We start from the raw sequence: 14967 nt of genomic DNA on the forward strand, positions 1-14967 counted from the left end.
ACCATATCATGGAGATAAATATATAGCTCGGCATACGATGCGTTAGAGGACAGATGCAGGATCCGGGCTGTCACTGTAGCGCAGGCGCCGGCGCCGGGGAGCTGGAGCACGGACAGCGGCCGCATGCAGGACCTTGCGTCCCTGTGCCATCTGCGCCATCTGCGCCAGCGCTGCAGACACTGACCTGAAACTGAATGGATGTTCATTCTGTTAAACACTGTTTTCAGCCACATAATATCTATTTTAATAGGAAAATGAAATCAGTTTCATTAAAGATGATTTCAAAAACTCCAGAAATGAAATGATCGATGTAGGGATTTGGAGTTCTTTTTTCCAATCAAGAGGTCATTAATTAAATCCCATGAAAAGCAGTGTTTGAATATACTACCTAAGAGATGTGTTTCCAGCGGACAGTACAATGAGCATGCAGCGGTGCGCCGTGCAGCAGTGAAGTCTCAGTGTGATAATGGGAAAGCATCTGAAGACCATGGAGAGCAAGACATACCAGACTAGGATCCAGGGGTGAAACAGGACCAGCGCAAACGCGTCTCTCCTGGATGTGTGTGCGAGTCCAGGCGGGGACAGGAGATTGGGAGAAACAGCAGACACAGGGAGAGAAGGGGAAGGCGGTGGCGGTGGGACAGAGCAGGAGGCTGGGATCGTTAATCTGGGCTCCGGCGCTGCGCAGAGGGATGGGCTGCGCTCCCAGTATCCACGTCTCTCAGAGCGGGGTGATCTACTGCAGGGACTCGGACGAGTCCAACTCCCCCCACCAGACCACCACCATCTCCCAGGGCACCGCGGCCACCCTGCACGGCCTCTTCATCAAGACCGACGCGGCGGACAGCATCCCCCCGGTGCTGGCGTACCAGAGCCGGCACAATCGGAGCAGCTCTCGCCGGGAGCGGAGGGAGACCAGCGGGGCGTATAGCGGCGTCGAGGCCGAGACGCAAACCAGTCACACCAGTGTCAAGGTTTGTACTGGAGCGGCTGGAGGAGAAAGACTGGTCGCGATTCACAGCTTTGAGCGATTCATGCAATATTCACCCTATATGGGTATGTGTTTGTGAATGATGTGCACTGCTTATTCATTTCTTTCCTCTTGGCAATATTTCAGTATTGCCATGGTAATGCTTTCGAGTATGGTCTAGTCTATTAGTTACAAAATGTACAAGGTCAATTAAATACAAATACAATACATACAATCATTATAATTATTATAATAACTAAATGCATTATTATTATTATTATTATTATTATTATTATTATTATTATTATTATTATTATTATTTTAAGACCATATCTAAACACGTTTGGATATCGTTTGGAAGACATTTCTATTAAGTTGTTGAGGTATGATTAGAACACAATTTTAAAATATGTTTTCTGCTTTTGTAATACTTGATTATTGCCCATCTTGATATATCTGTCAGTCTTACATGACACACAATGTTATTATATTGTGGTCCAGAACACTTAAATAAGAGTCTAGTCTGAACTCCTTAATTCTGAGGTTTGTAAATAGCCCCTATAACAACCAATTAAGTAATTGTGTCATCTTCAGAAAATAAATTGATACTATGTAAAGAGCAGGAAGACCCAAGGTTACCCAGCCATGCTCTCCAGTGTCAGTGGATATAAAGGCACCTTGCAAAGCCACCCTTATTGTCTTCAGGGTAGAGGGCACATTTCAGAGAGTACTGCAGTACTGCACTCCCCTCCAGTGTACTGACTAATGAACACACCAGCTGTAGATTAAAACATAACATTTATGAAAACCTTTCTAATAAAAGTGATGTTCAGTTCATAGTGATCTTGGGTCTATTACCAATGCCCTGTTGTGCTCAAAGTATAACTGTTGTAGTTTGCAATAATCTTGTGGGAAGTTTTTTTTTTACATGTAACAGTATTATACAGTTGGTTACTGTACATTGTGGGTTGATGCTCAATTGTAAAGAATGTTATTCCTTGGCTTTGAAGAAGTTATATTGTTCCTTCCATGGCTTCTGTAAAATAGCATTTCCCTATCAGGTCTCTAACAACGTATGTTTGATCCCATCCCCTATCAAAGCCGTTTTAGTTGGACATCGCATGCAGTGTTGAGTACACTCCTTCTTTTGGTTATGGTCTTGTAAAGATTAAGGAGGTGCTCTGTTTCTGGGTTGCAGTATAATTGGAAGATGCATTACATCTAGCACACCATGCGTACAAATCATTTGATTTATTTAATTTAACTTTTGTTTAGCTCATTTTGTCTGAAACTTTATGATGGTATGTTGGGCATTGGGTTTTTTTAATATGAGGTCTTATTATGATTAGATGTTCTTTTAGTGAAAGTGTGTTTACTCCAGTTTTGAGAAATAGCCCATGTTGCAGTGGTGTGGAAATGTAGTCAATGGTGCTTCCTAAGGTTTCATACACTTTCAGTATGTGTAATCAGGGTTACAGCGCTATAAAGGGTCCATACAGCTAAACACCCTTCAAATACCTAAATTACACTTGGCCAGTCTTTTTATGTTTGTTCTGTGTCATCTCTGAATATCCTCCTTCATGGGGATGTTTAACAGCATCTAACAATCTTTGTTGGCACTGCCCACCCCCTCAACACACATTTATTGGTTACATATAGATTACATAATTATATATATATATATATATATATATATATATATATATATATATATATATATATATATATATATACAGTTCTGGAAAAAATTAAGAGACAACTTCTGAACCTGGAGTGGTCTCTTAATTTCTTCCAGAGCTGTATATTCAGTATAAACATGTGTGTGTGCACGTGTGGAGGGTATAATTATTTTACCTGTGATATTTTTATCGTCATTAAATAAATACCGGAATCATAGTTCCAACCGTAATAATGCCAGAATATTAAATATAGCCAGGACAATAGAGACACGATTATGGAGAAGACTCTCAAAATTGCAGAGCAGTATAGAACAGTATACACCTGGGGCAGTGTAATGGATTCAGTGTTTATATGAGCATGTCAGTAATTCAATTTGCAAGACACCATCAGCAAAGGTAAAGACTCACCTGTCTGATTTCTGAGAACCTGTCCATAGTAAGGAACATCTGGCTACATCTGTGGGGTAGTTATTATTTTGTAACCTATACATTTGTACCTGCTAAAATATATTGCAGTTACTTGATTATGTCTTAAGAGTATGCTTTTTTTAAATTAAGTTTGTTATATCACTGACGATAAGAACAACAATAATGTTAACAGTGGGCCAAAAGGAGTCACAGTACTGAGTAAAATAAGAGCTGTGACACAGCTTTGAGGTGTGTAGCTAGAATTGTGTAAAAACTGCTGGAAGAAAAATGCAGTTGCTTTCAGAGGGATGGTATTGATTGTTTTGTGTGTGAATTAATGTCTTTGTTGTCCCATGGTTAGGGTTTTGAACTTCCACCTGTAGAGGTGCTTGTGTTCAGTGTGTGTGGTTTGCCTGTGCGTGAGGCAGATGGGCTGGCTTTGGGCAGTGTGGTGTTCTGCATGGAGTCTATGTAACAGGGTATAGCAGGTTTCTTGCTCTACCAGGGGTGGAGCTGTGTGGTGCGGGGCATTCGGAGGTGCGTCTGTGACGGCAGGGTTCGAATCCAAGTGGGGGCTCCAACCTGCATATGCTACACCTAGTTGTTCTACTGGTATAGAAGCCTTACTGTGTGTTACCCTGAGTCAGTAAGTGGATTTACCTGTGTCCTAACCTTCAGATGAGGAAGGCTGTTCATATTTTAACACACAAGATGGTGAGCTTTCCTCATTCTCCATCTTTTCCTTCACATTCCTCTCTTTTCTGATATGGTGACCTGTCGCTCTTGCTTCAGGACACAAACCTTTATTCCTCTAAGAAAACATGACCCATCGAGAGCAGTCTGCCTGCATAGTGACGAGAGCATGACCAGCAATCAGTGGTGTGTGGGTCAGCGACGGAGAGTGTGAGCCTTCAACAAATACCATCTGTTTCTGGAGAACTGTGTGCCAGGAATCACTTAGCTGCTGAATATAATAAAGAGACAGATATAAATTGTGAGCCAGGCTGGGCTGTTGTTGGCTGAAGAATGTGAGTGAAGAGCAGCATCCTAAACACGAAGAGCCAGGTGCTGCTGGAGGTTCCCTTTAATTTGAAACAGTGACCACCATGCACTAGGAAGGTTTCCCTGCACAGCCAGACGACGCTCTGAAACACAGCTGCAGAAGATGATTGTAGGAGACGATGGAGTGAGCCCTGCCTCCTTCTAGAGTTGGCCTCTGCCAACTGGCCACTATACTGCCTCTTTCCTTTTCTGTTTGCTTACAGATAGGGGCTAGGCTTCCTACTCTGTCTGGGACTGCATTTCCGTGTCTTTGGTTCAGTTTGACAAGTTGTTTTTGCCATATTTTGTGATTTCGGTGAGGATTTGACAAAGACTTTAACACATGATATGGACACGTGTTCGAAGATCACAGTAAGGTGTGGAATTTTCATTTTTTGAACTAAAATAAATTTCAGGTATTTTCACAGAAGGGTAATCTGTTGACAATAACAGTTTTAACTTAGTATCCTATAAAGGAAGCACTCAGACATTCTGACTGCAGAATAAACAAAACAAGATGTACAATAACACTGAAAAATTGGTCTTGAGATCTCTCTGCTATGTCCGGTCCTATTTGAGTAACGCTGCTGTGTAGACATTGCAATATGAGGTTTTGGGCCTTTTCATTCATGCCGATTCATTTCAAGTGGATGTGGCATAATGACAGTACAAGCCATGAGAGCAGAAGGATGCAGTTAACAGACATAAACATCTCTAGGGACACACAATTTGTATGATTACTGCAATCAATTTGTTGCTTCAGTATAGTAGGAAAAGTCTGAATGTGTTGATGATTTCTTTTTAATGTTAAGAGCTGGTTTTCTCATTTCTAATATTTAATAATAATAAAATGCTAGTTGTGCTGTAATAGCTTAGCCATTTTATGTTGCAGGAAACATATTTTTTGCAGGATAAATACTCTGTCCCACCCTGTCTTGTTTGTACTGTTGATTTAAAACTATTCATGTGCTTCATGAGATAAGCGATATAACCTTTTTTGGATGTAAATCAGATGTCTAGAAGTACATTATTGATTAGGTTACTGTAATTACTGCTTGAGATTATTTAATTCTAGGATTTGTTTCGAGCACATCTAAATAATATACAGCTGACTGATATAGACTGTTGAGCATACACAAGTCTTTTCTGTACAAGAACACACACTTACTGTACAACAGAGTCCAACAGATATATTTTGTACCTACATGTTTGAAGCATTCAGCTTTTATAATTAATGTTATTACAAATTGTCCTAACCTTTAAAAATCAAACACATTTTTTTATCGACATGTTCATTACCCTGACATTGCAGTGAGTAGTGTTTGTTGACTGTCAGTGGACTTGCACAATTACAGCACAAAGTTTTGTAATTATGGCCTTCCTGATGAAGGCTTCGGAACAGGGAGATGCTCAAGAGATGATTGGATTGTGTAGCACATAAAGACATTTAGCACATTTTGCAAAATCAAAATACATACTGATTGTCTCATTTGTATATTACAGTAACTGGTACATATATGACCGGTTTCATTTACATTTAAGCTCTCTACTACTACTATAATAACAACTACATTAGATTGGTGTCTGTATGTAAAACCTGAATAGTAAAGGGATATTACCTTCAGTAAGACTATTCTGCAGTACACCTATGTGCAGTAGTCATGTTCAGAATGCAGTGTAATTCCGCACATGCCTCTCCTGTAAGCACTGTGCACATTTGGCCTGCTCATTTCCAAGGGACTTCATAGCTATTGTGTAGTTACAATGTCTGAGCTCCAGGCTGCAGGTTATTTGGGATATTTCAGATTCTCAGGTGCCTGAAGTGGCTGCATGTTATACCTCACTTTGTGGGGAGAATATTGAATGTTGAAGACTGATTGAATCACAACTTCCCCTCCCCCCAAAAAATACTATTAATTATGTATTCATTCATTCACTCACTCATTGTTATAAAACTAAGAAACATGACTGAAATGTTTTGTGAAGAGCACCTATTATTCTATGCCTGATTATTGTGGAAGATTGTTCTGGTGGATTAAAAGAGGTGACTAATCCAAAACATCGACTGTATGCATCTATTACAAAGCTATGTATAGTGCTTTCAAGTGATACGGAGATGAAAGGCACGCTGTGTGGTTGCCAGGTGACTGAGTGCTGGAGAAGACTCTGATGTGCTGGAATGGAGAACCCTTTTCAGAGCACCATTGATACCAGTCCTGGAGCTGTCATTTTCTGAGCTGTAAAATAATTTTTAAACCATACAGTATAGAAAACCATATACATCTCTCTTTCTCGCTCCCTCTCTCTCTCTCTCTCTCTCTATATATATATATATATATATATATATAAACTCAGCAAAAAAAGAAACATCCTCTCACTTTCAACTGCTTTTATTTTCAGCAAACTTAACATGTGTAAACATTTGTATGAACATAAAAAGATTCAACAACTGAGACATAAACCGAACAAGTTTCACAGACGTGTGACTAACAGAAATGGAATAATGTGTCCCTGAACAAAGGGGGGGTCAAAATCAAAAGTAACAGTCAGTATCTGATGTGGCCACCAGCTGCATTAAGCACTGCAATGCATCTCCTCCTCATGGACTGCACCAGATTTGCCAGTTCTTGCTGTGAGATGTTACCCCACTCTTTCAGCAAGGCAGTTGTTGTTGCCGCCATCCTGTACCTGTCCCGCAGGCGTGATATTTGGATGTACTGATCCTGTGCAGGTGTTGTTACACGTGGTCTGCCACGGCGAGGACGATCAGCTGTCCTTCCTGTCTCCCTGTAGCGCTGTCTTAGGCGTCTCACAGTACGGACATTGCAATTTATTGCCCTGGCCACATCTGCAGTACTCATGCCTCCCTGCAACATGCCTAAGGCACCTTCACACAGATGAGCAGGGACCCTGGGCATCTTTCTTTTGCTGTTTTTCAGAGTCAGTAGAAAGGTCTCTTTAGTGTCCTAAGTTTTTATAACTCTGACCTTAATTGCCTAACGTCTGTAAGCGGTTAGTGTCTTAACGACTGTTCCACAGGTGCATGTTCATTCATTGTTTATGGTTCATTGAACAAGCACGAAAACATTGTTTAAACCCTTTAAAATAAAGATCTGTAAAGTTATTTGGATTTTTACACAATTATCTTTAAAATACAGTGTCCTGAAAAAGGGATGTTTCTTTTTTTGCTGAGTTTCTATATATGCGTGTGTGTACTATTATACAGTCCATCTGGAAAGTATTCACAGCGCTTCACTTTTTCCACATTTTGTTATGTTACAGCCTTATTTCAGAATTGATTAAATTCATTCTTTTCCTAAAAATTCTACAAACAATACCTCATAATGACAACGTGAAAGAAGTTTGTTTGAAATCTTAGCAAATTTATTAAAAATAAAAAACAAAAAAAGCATATGTACATAAGTATTCACAGCCTTTGCTCAATACTTTGTTGAAGCACCTTTGACACCAATTACAGCCTCAAGTCTTTTTGAGTAGGATGCTACAAGCTTGGCACACCTATTTTTTGGCAGTTTCTCCCATTCTTCTTTGCAGGACCTCTCAAGCTCCATCAGGTTGGATGGGGAGCGTCGGTGCACAGCCATTTTCAGATCTCTCCAGAGATGTTCAATCGGGTTCAAGTCTGGGCTCTGGCTGGGCCACTCAAGGTCATTCACAGAGTTGTACTGTAGTCACTCCTTGGTTATCTTGGCTGTGTGCTTAGGGTCATTGTCCTGTTGGAAGATGAACCTTCACCCCAGTCTGAGGTCCAGAGCGCTCTGGAGCAGGTTTTCATCAAGGATGTCTCTGTACATTACTGCATTCATCTTTCCCTCGATCCTGACTAGTCTCCCAGTTCCTGTCGCTGAAAAACATCCCCACAGCATGATGCTGCCACCACCATGCTTCACTGTAGGGATGGTATTAGCCAGGTGATGAGCAGTGCCTGGTTTCCTCCAGAGAGGAGTTCAATCTTTGTTTCATCAGACCAGAGAATTTTGTTTCTCATGGTCTGAGAGTCCTTCAGATGCCGTTTGGCAAACTCCAGGTGGGCTTTCATGTGCCTTTAACTGAGGAGTGGCTTCCGTCTGGCCACTCTACCATACAGGCCTGATTGGTGGAGTGCTGCAGAGATGGTTGTTCTTCTGGAAGGTTCTCCTCTCTCCACAGAGACACGCTGGACTGCTGTCAGAGTGACCATCGGGTTCTTGGTCACCTCCCTGACTAAGGCCCTTCTCCCCGATCGCTCAGTCTGGCCAGACGGCCAGCTCTAGGAAGAGTCCTGGTGGTTCCAAACTTCTTCCATTTACGGATGATGGAGGCCACTGTGCTCATTGGGACCTTCTATGCTGCAGACAATTTTCTGTACTCTTCCCCGGTTCTGTGCCTCGATACAATCCTGTCTCAGAGGTCTACAGACAATTCCTTGGACTTCACGGCTTGGTTTGTGCTCTGACATGCACTGTTAACTGTGGGACCTTATATACACAGGTGTGTGCCTTTCCAAATCATGTCCAATCAACTGAATTTACCACAGGTGGACTCCAATCAAGTTGTAGAAACATCTCAAGGATGATCAGTGGAAACAGGATGCACCTGAGCTCAATTTTGAGTGTCATGGCAAAGGCTGTGAATACTTATGTACATGTGCTTTTTTTTTTTTTTTTTTTTTTTTTTAATACATTTGCAAAAATTTCAAACAAACTTCTTTCACATTGTCATTATGGGGTATTGTTTGTAGAATTTTGTGGAAAATAATTAATTTAATCCATTTTGTAATAAGGCTGTAACATAACAAAATGTAGAAAAAGTGAAGCGCTGTGAATACTTTACGGATGCACTGTATGCACTATGTTATATATTTCCATAAGTAATGCTTAGTATTATTATGATTTGCTGAACATTGATTCAACCTAGAATAAACTGTAGAGGTGCCAGGTAAATAGAAGACTAAATACCCCTGTCTTATCTCTTTACAGTGGACTCCAGACAGAATCTTTGTGCTCAACAAACTCTGAAATGTTAGTTGATTCAATAAAACCTCAGGGATCTTAAGGTTTTGAAGGACAAAACAAACAAGTAAAACCAAAAACATAAAGAAGAGAATAGCAGTTTTGTGTGGTTGCATTTTTGTGGTTGTTTAATAAGACCAGAAAATATTATGAAGCTTAACAAAACACAAACAGAAACACAATCTTCATTACATTATAGTACGAAAGGAAACATACGCTTAAACTCTTCTGCTTCTGCAGTTCTGAATTAAAGTAAGAGTAGAAGTAGGTCAGTGTGCTCTGAACATAATTTTAGACTGGTTCATTTTCAGGTCACACTTTCTGTGGCTATAATAGAGACTTATTTCTTTCACATGATGCTTAAATTTAGCCCGAGACAATAGCATGCACTTTGTTGAGGCGAGACCTATGGAGAAATGGAAACAAAACTGAATTCAAGTCCTCTGAATGGCCCAGCAGTAGATAAATGGACAGTCATCTTAACTACAAAGATTGTGTTGTGTCCTCTGTACTAGGCCACGATAAAAACAAAAGGGGCCTGGTGAAAGATAACATTTTTAATGGTGTCTTACATAAGGGGCATGTTTTCACTGCCCTTGGTCCCATTGATGGCATTGCGGATGCCTTGCTGCTCCTACTAGATATGACGTCTAATTAAGGCAGAAGAGGAATCTGATCTATTAGTTTTTTCTCTGAGAACAGAAGCTATTTGTCTTTGTAGAGTGTTAAACCAAGCCAGTAACCTCTCCTACGACCTGTGTGTAGGCAACTGGCTTATCTACCTCAACATTGCTGGTCAGCCCTTGATAATGAGGCATGTGGAGTAGCTTACAAAATGGAAAGATGGGATTGGCACTAAGAGATCTGTTTTTGTAGGCGTTGTTGCCGACTGTGCTGCATTTCAAGTCCCTGCTATTCCTGGTGCTGACATAAACTCAAGAAAGCGGTGTCTGGGCCTTGGCATAATTTTCTCGCTACGCAATTTGTATTCTTCATAAAATATAGTCTCAATGTATAGATTGGAAAACCTGGTAGTTGTGAGATAAATGTTACTTGTACACAGTTCTTATGATAAGAGCGTATAGTTATAGTTTTTTAAATGAAACATTAATGCTTAATTAATATACATTCAAGATATATTCTTGGTGATTTGAAGTGAAGTAAATACTAGAAACACTGGTGTTGTATGAACAATCTCTGTTGTATGTGATGAAACATTTTGAGATTACAGATCCCAGTCTGTGCTCTTAGTGTAAGGCAGCTCAAAGTAGCCGTGTTCCTGTGGAAGGGGCCACAGCTCACAGCACATGTGCTACGCAGAAATGGAAAGAGATTAAGGCGCTGGAACTCTGCTGTGCCTTGGCCAGCCACTGGAAATGAGCCCAGTTGAGCAGGTTTAAGCTGCTCTTCATGAATGCCACGTCTGCATTTCACACACATTTGTAAAGTGCACGACTAAATGTAATGATTCGGAAGAATGCATGTGTACACTAACTACTGTTCAGATACCTTTATTAATATTAAAACTAAATCTGAAGAAGACATTGACCGTTGGATATAGAAGTTAAACAAGTTATTCAGCTGTGTTTTGGATAAACACTACCATCTACTGGCTGGAGTTTGTAGTGGATTGTATTATATGTATTTGACATTATGTCATTAAGACATATCGGTTTCTATTTCTATATCAAGTTATATTTATATCAAGTAAACATATGGTTTAATCAATTAAAAGCATTGTACCATGTCTTTTTTGATCTTATTTTGTATTTAAAATTATACTTTTATACTATGTATGGATTCCTGTGTTTCTATTTTGCAAATAATTGTAAAACTTTATTTTAGAAGCAAACAAGCACCTCATAAATTATACTTGGATTATATATATATATATATATATATATATATATATATATATATATATATATATATATATATATATGTAAATATTGCCACACCATTGATTTTTATGGTAAGATAGTCCAAATTTGGCATTCATAAATTCATAAAAAATGTAATAATTCTTTCAAAAGTCACTATCTACAATGCCTGTAGAAAGTCTAAACACATTTTATTGTATCATTCCCTCAGAGTTTCATTTAAATGAGGATTTTCCCGACTTATTTACACACTATACTCCATACAGTTAAGGGGAACATTTATATTGTGAAAATGTTTTTAATAATATATATATATATATTACAAATAGTAAACTCAAATATCATAATTGGATATGTCTCCACCCCCCTGAGATAATACTTGGTGGGAGCACCTTTGAGAGCAATTACAGCTGTGAGTCTGTTGGCAGTTGTGGGGTAGAATGTGTAGACAGATTTTTTTTTTTTTTTTTTTTATGTATTCCACAATGTTTAATTCCAAGGTGAAAATTTTGAAAGGGGGTTTCTTCAGTAAAAATGCCATCACTATGAAAACACTGTTGTTTGCTTTAGATATATAACGGTTGATTGTCTGACTTAAAAAAAATGTTTTTGAATTCTGTAAAAGCGCATGACATTTCTGACGTTGGGATGTTATGTAAGGATGACTGCCTTTTTTGCCAAGTGGGCAAAAACAGCAAACAAAGCCTCTCCACAATTTTGTGTGGTTATTTTAAAATACATAACCAGGAGACAGATCTGGAGATGAGAACATTTGGGGGGGGGACGAGAGATAGAAGAACAGTAGGTAAACATCTGAGCTCAAATTAGTGTCACGCATGGCTGCAGAAACATGGATTTACAAACAGAGTTCGTAAATTGATTACAGGGAGTTGATCAGAAGTGTAGTGTATGCTTTTGAACTGGCCCTGATGCTGGTTAATTGTTAATTAATGAATTTAAGAATAAATTTAAGTTCCTTGTGAAAATTGCAAATTTGCTTAGAATAACATTTCTGGTTTTCTTTATATCAGTGTGGCAGTTCATGTGTATTGTTTGTTATATGTTATATAATAATTTATATGTTTGTGTTTATATTATACTACTAATTATATAAGGATTTTGTCTTTCATTGTGTATTTGGGTGTTTTGTAAGGTCTTTATATATGAAGGGAATAGCCTGAATGCATGTAGGGAACAGATAATAATAATAATAATAATGAATAATAATAATAGCAAAAGAACACATTTGTAGCTTTTTATCTGTAATTGTATGTAACCACTGGAACATAACCCAGTTCTTGCCCGATTTATAAATGCAGTGATGGAGCAATGACCCCAAAATGATTAGTTTCACAGGCCGTCACCTGTTAAGCAAAGCCAAATAGGCCTGGTCTCAACAGAAAGAATACAGCGCTGCATATTCAGCTCACCTGTTGCAGTGTTCATCACACTGTTTTTTAGCAGCATATTGCAGTTCTTTGAATTACATTTCCTTACAACATGAAATGGAAGATTATAGCAGAAGCCTGAAGGCATGTTCAGGTATTCATTAACAGATGGTAACATTTCTTAAAAAAATCATTTCTAAGCATCATGTGACATTAACTTAACCATCAGTTATCTCAACAAAACAGAAGTATCCTAACTGTGGTGCACAGACATATAATGAATGGTTGAGCAATCAGAGATGTGGGCATGCAGTGACCTCTTCATGACATTCTTCAGTCCCTTGCCGTGGAGAATAGTGACTAGTGACGCATGTCATTGCGGATGCCTGCGTCAGACGGCACATTGTGCCATGCAGCATGCACACAGAGAGATGGCTCCAGCACATGGCAATAAAGCTCTTCTCACAGCGCAACGTTTCTGTGCTGCACTAAGTACACTAAAATCACAGCTTCTTCCTGAAATGAATCAATGAATCAAATTTTATTTGGTATAGAGCAACTTGCAAGGTTGCCACAGAAATGACTCACCCTTGAGCTTAGGTTTCTCACACTGTTGTCTTTTTTCCTGTAGGTGCCAGCTACTGAGGAGCGGGTTGGACCCATGAGATTGACCCAGGAGCCTATTCAGGTAAGAGAAATCTTAAAAATCTCCCAACATCAAAGTTATTATCTAACTTCGTAAAGAGAAAGGACTATACTGTAGGGTTTAACTTCCTAAACTAATTACTTAATGTGTCAGTCATCATGTATACACAAACCAGGGCCTGCTATATATTACAAGCCTGTCAATAAAAAATATCAACCTTTCAGCATCTAATAATCAGTGGTGCAGTGGTAAAATAATAAGTGGGGCCAAAGATGAGGTAGAACTTTTGTCATGAGGAACACCTTTGTTCCCTTCGACAGTGTAATTTCAATGCTGTTCAGTGTGCTTAAGTACACATGTTCTGTAATTGGTGCTGTATGTCATTTTCTATGATCACTTAGAGACCCTAGGTGACAGTGTATGTATCAGCAGAAGAGAACTGAACATTTAGCAGCTGTGAAACAACATTCTAAATCATATGCCCATGTCCCATACCCATAGGTATACTGGTCACACTGGCTTCTCTGGAAGTCTATACTGCATTGTATGTTCTGTTTAGCTTAATCTAACAACAGGCAAAGGACGAATCATGGTTTGATAGCACTTTCCATACAGCTGCCTATGGTTGCCTGATCTGGTCCTCGTCATGCCTCAGCATGTTTAACACATTTGAGAACTTCTTCCCAACATCAATTATATATAGTTTCTTAGGGTGTCAGGAGGGTTCAAGGTGGGATATTGTTGGCTCTATTGGGATTACTGTAGGAAAGCTAAGTTATAGATGATTATATCCATTCATGATATGATTAATTTATATAATTATATCTGCTTTTCACACCTCAGTTGCTTATTCTACAATTGTGTCTTAAAGATTCTAGGCAGAATAGGAGGTTGAGAGGTTGGGGAGACTCAGTATACTGCATGTTTCAGTCAACTAATTTAAGATTGGGCCTTAAACAATATCTCTGCACTGAGTCCAGCCTACAATGTCTGAGTGTGGCATAAGACTGGATAACTGGAAGGAGTCCCTTAAATGAAAACCACACACTGTTGTGTTGTGTGTTTCATGACTAGAATAAGTCTGAGTGAAAACAAGGAAATGTTAAATTAATACTGCCAGGGAGAGAACTGGGAAAACTGTAAACTCTGGTGAATAATGCTGCTGTTTCTCTTTGACTAGTGAGAGGGAGATGACTTTAGAATAAAAACTAGAGGAAAAAAAAAACATGTTTAAGGAATTGCACATTTTTGTGGTTTCACTGGGGCTACCTTGAAGGAAACAATGTTATTTCACTTTGGTCTCAAAAGGACCCTATGACTGATGGACTCTCAAAGTGCAAGAGACAAATAGAACTCATCTGTTTATGATGGACAGCTTGCTTTTATTAGATATGACAGAATGTACTCTGCCTGAATGTAGTGTGCCGGCTCATTGTGGTTTAACACCTGTGACATAGAGAACGATGCATTCTGACAGCTAATTTGACAGACAAATCAGCTTCAAACTAGAAAAGAAGCTCTTCTGACAGAACCGAGCAGGCTGGCTCACTTAGGTATTGTTTTACCCACTTGTGCTCACCCAAGGCATGGCTTCTGTTCACCTGTACAAAATACCAGGGCCTCTATGTCTCTGCAGGATGGACACTAACTTCATTGGCCAATAATGGTGACAGAGATTGTTGGCAGACTACAACCCACTGATCCACCACACTGCTACAGAACCCATTCTGCTTTTAAAATGTATGAAATAACTAACTGGATGAGACTCTCAGGACCTCTGCAAGTTCACCCCAGAACAGAACCCAGCACATGCTGCTCAAACCTAAAACCGATGTTTCCTCCTAGCAAGCTCATGTCTGTTAACGGTAGATTATATATGCACAGTTCATTTTCAAAAGATGGCAGTTCACTGTAGTAACAAACACCAAAAAGAATCACATGGA

The 14967-nt window shown here is 39.3% G+C and overlaps 1 protein-coding gene across 1 annotated transcript in view; it reads left to right on the plus strand.

Annotated features, from left to right (window-relative positions):
* The first annotated feature begins 325 nt into the window (after positions 1 to 325).
* pde8b (phosphodiesterase 8B) overlaps positions 326 to 14967 on the plus strand; it is a 39254-nt gene continuing 24612 nt past the window's right edge. Inside the window, exons 1-2 of the mRNA XM_066711969.1 lie at positions 326 to 974; positions 13010 to 13066. Coding sequence (XP_066568066.1) covers positions 558 to 974; positions 13010 to 13066 — 474 coding nt within the window. The 5' untranslated portion in view covers positions 326 to 557. The remainder of the gene's footprint in view (positions 975 to 13009; positions 13067 to 14967) is intronic.

This window comes from Amia ocellicauda, chromosome 8 (assembly GCF_036373705.1).
Source record: "Amia ocellicauda isolate fAmiCal2 chromosome 8, fAmiCal2.hap1, whole genome shotgun sequence".
Classification (NCBI taxonomy): domain Eukaryota; kingdom Metazoa; phylum Chordata; class Actinopteri; order Amiiformes; family Amiidae; genus Amia; species Amia ocellicauda.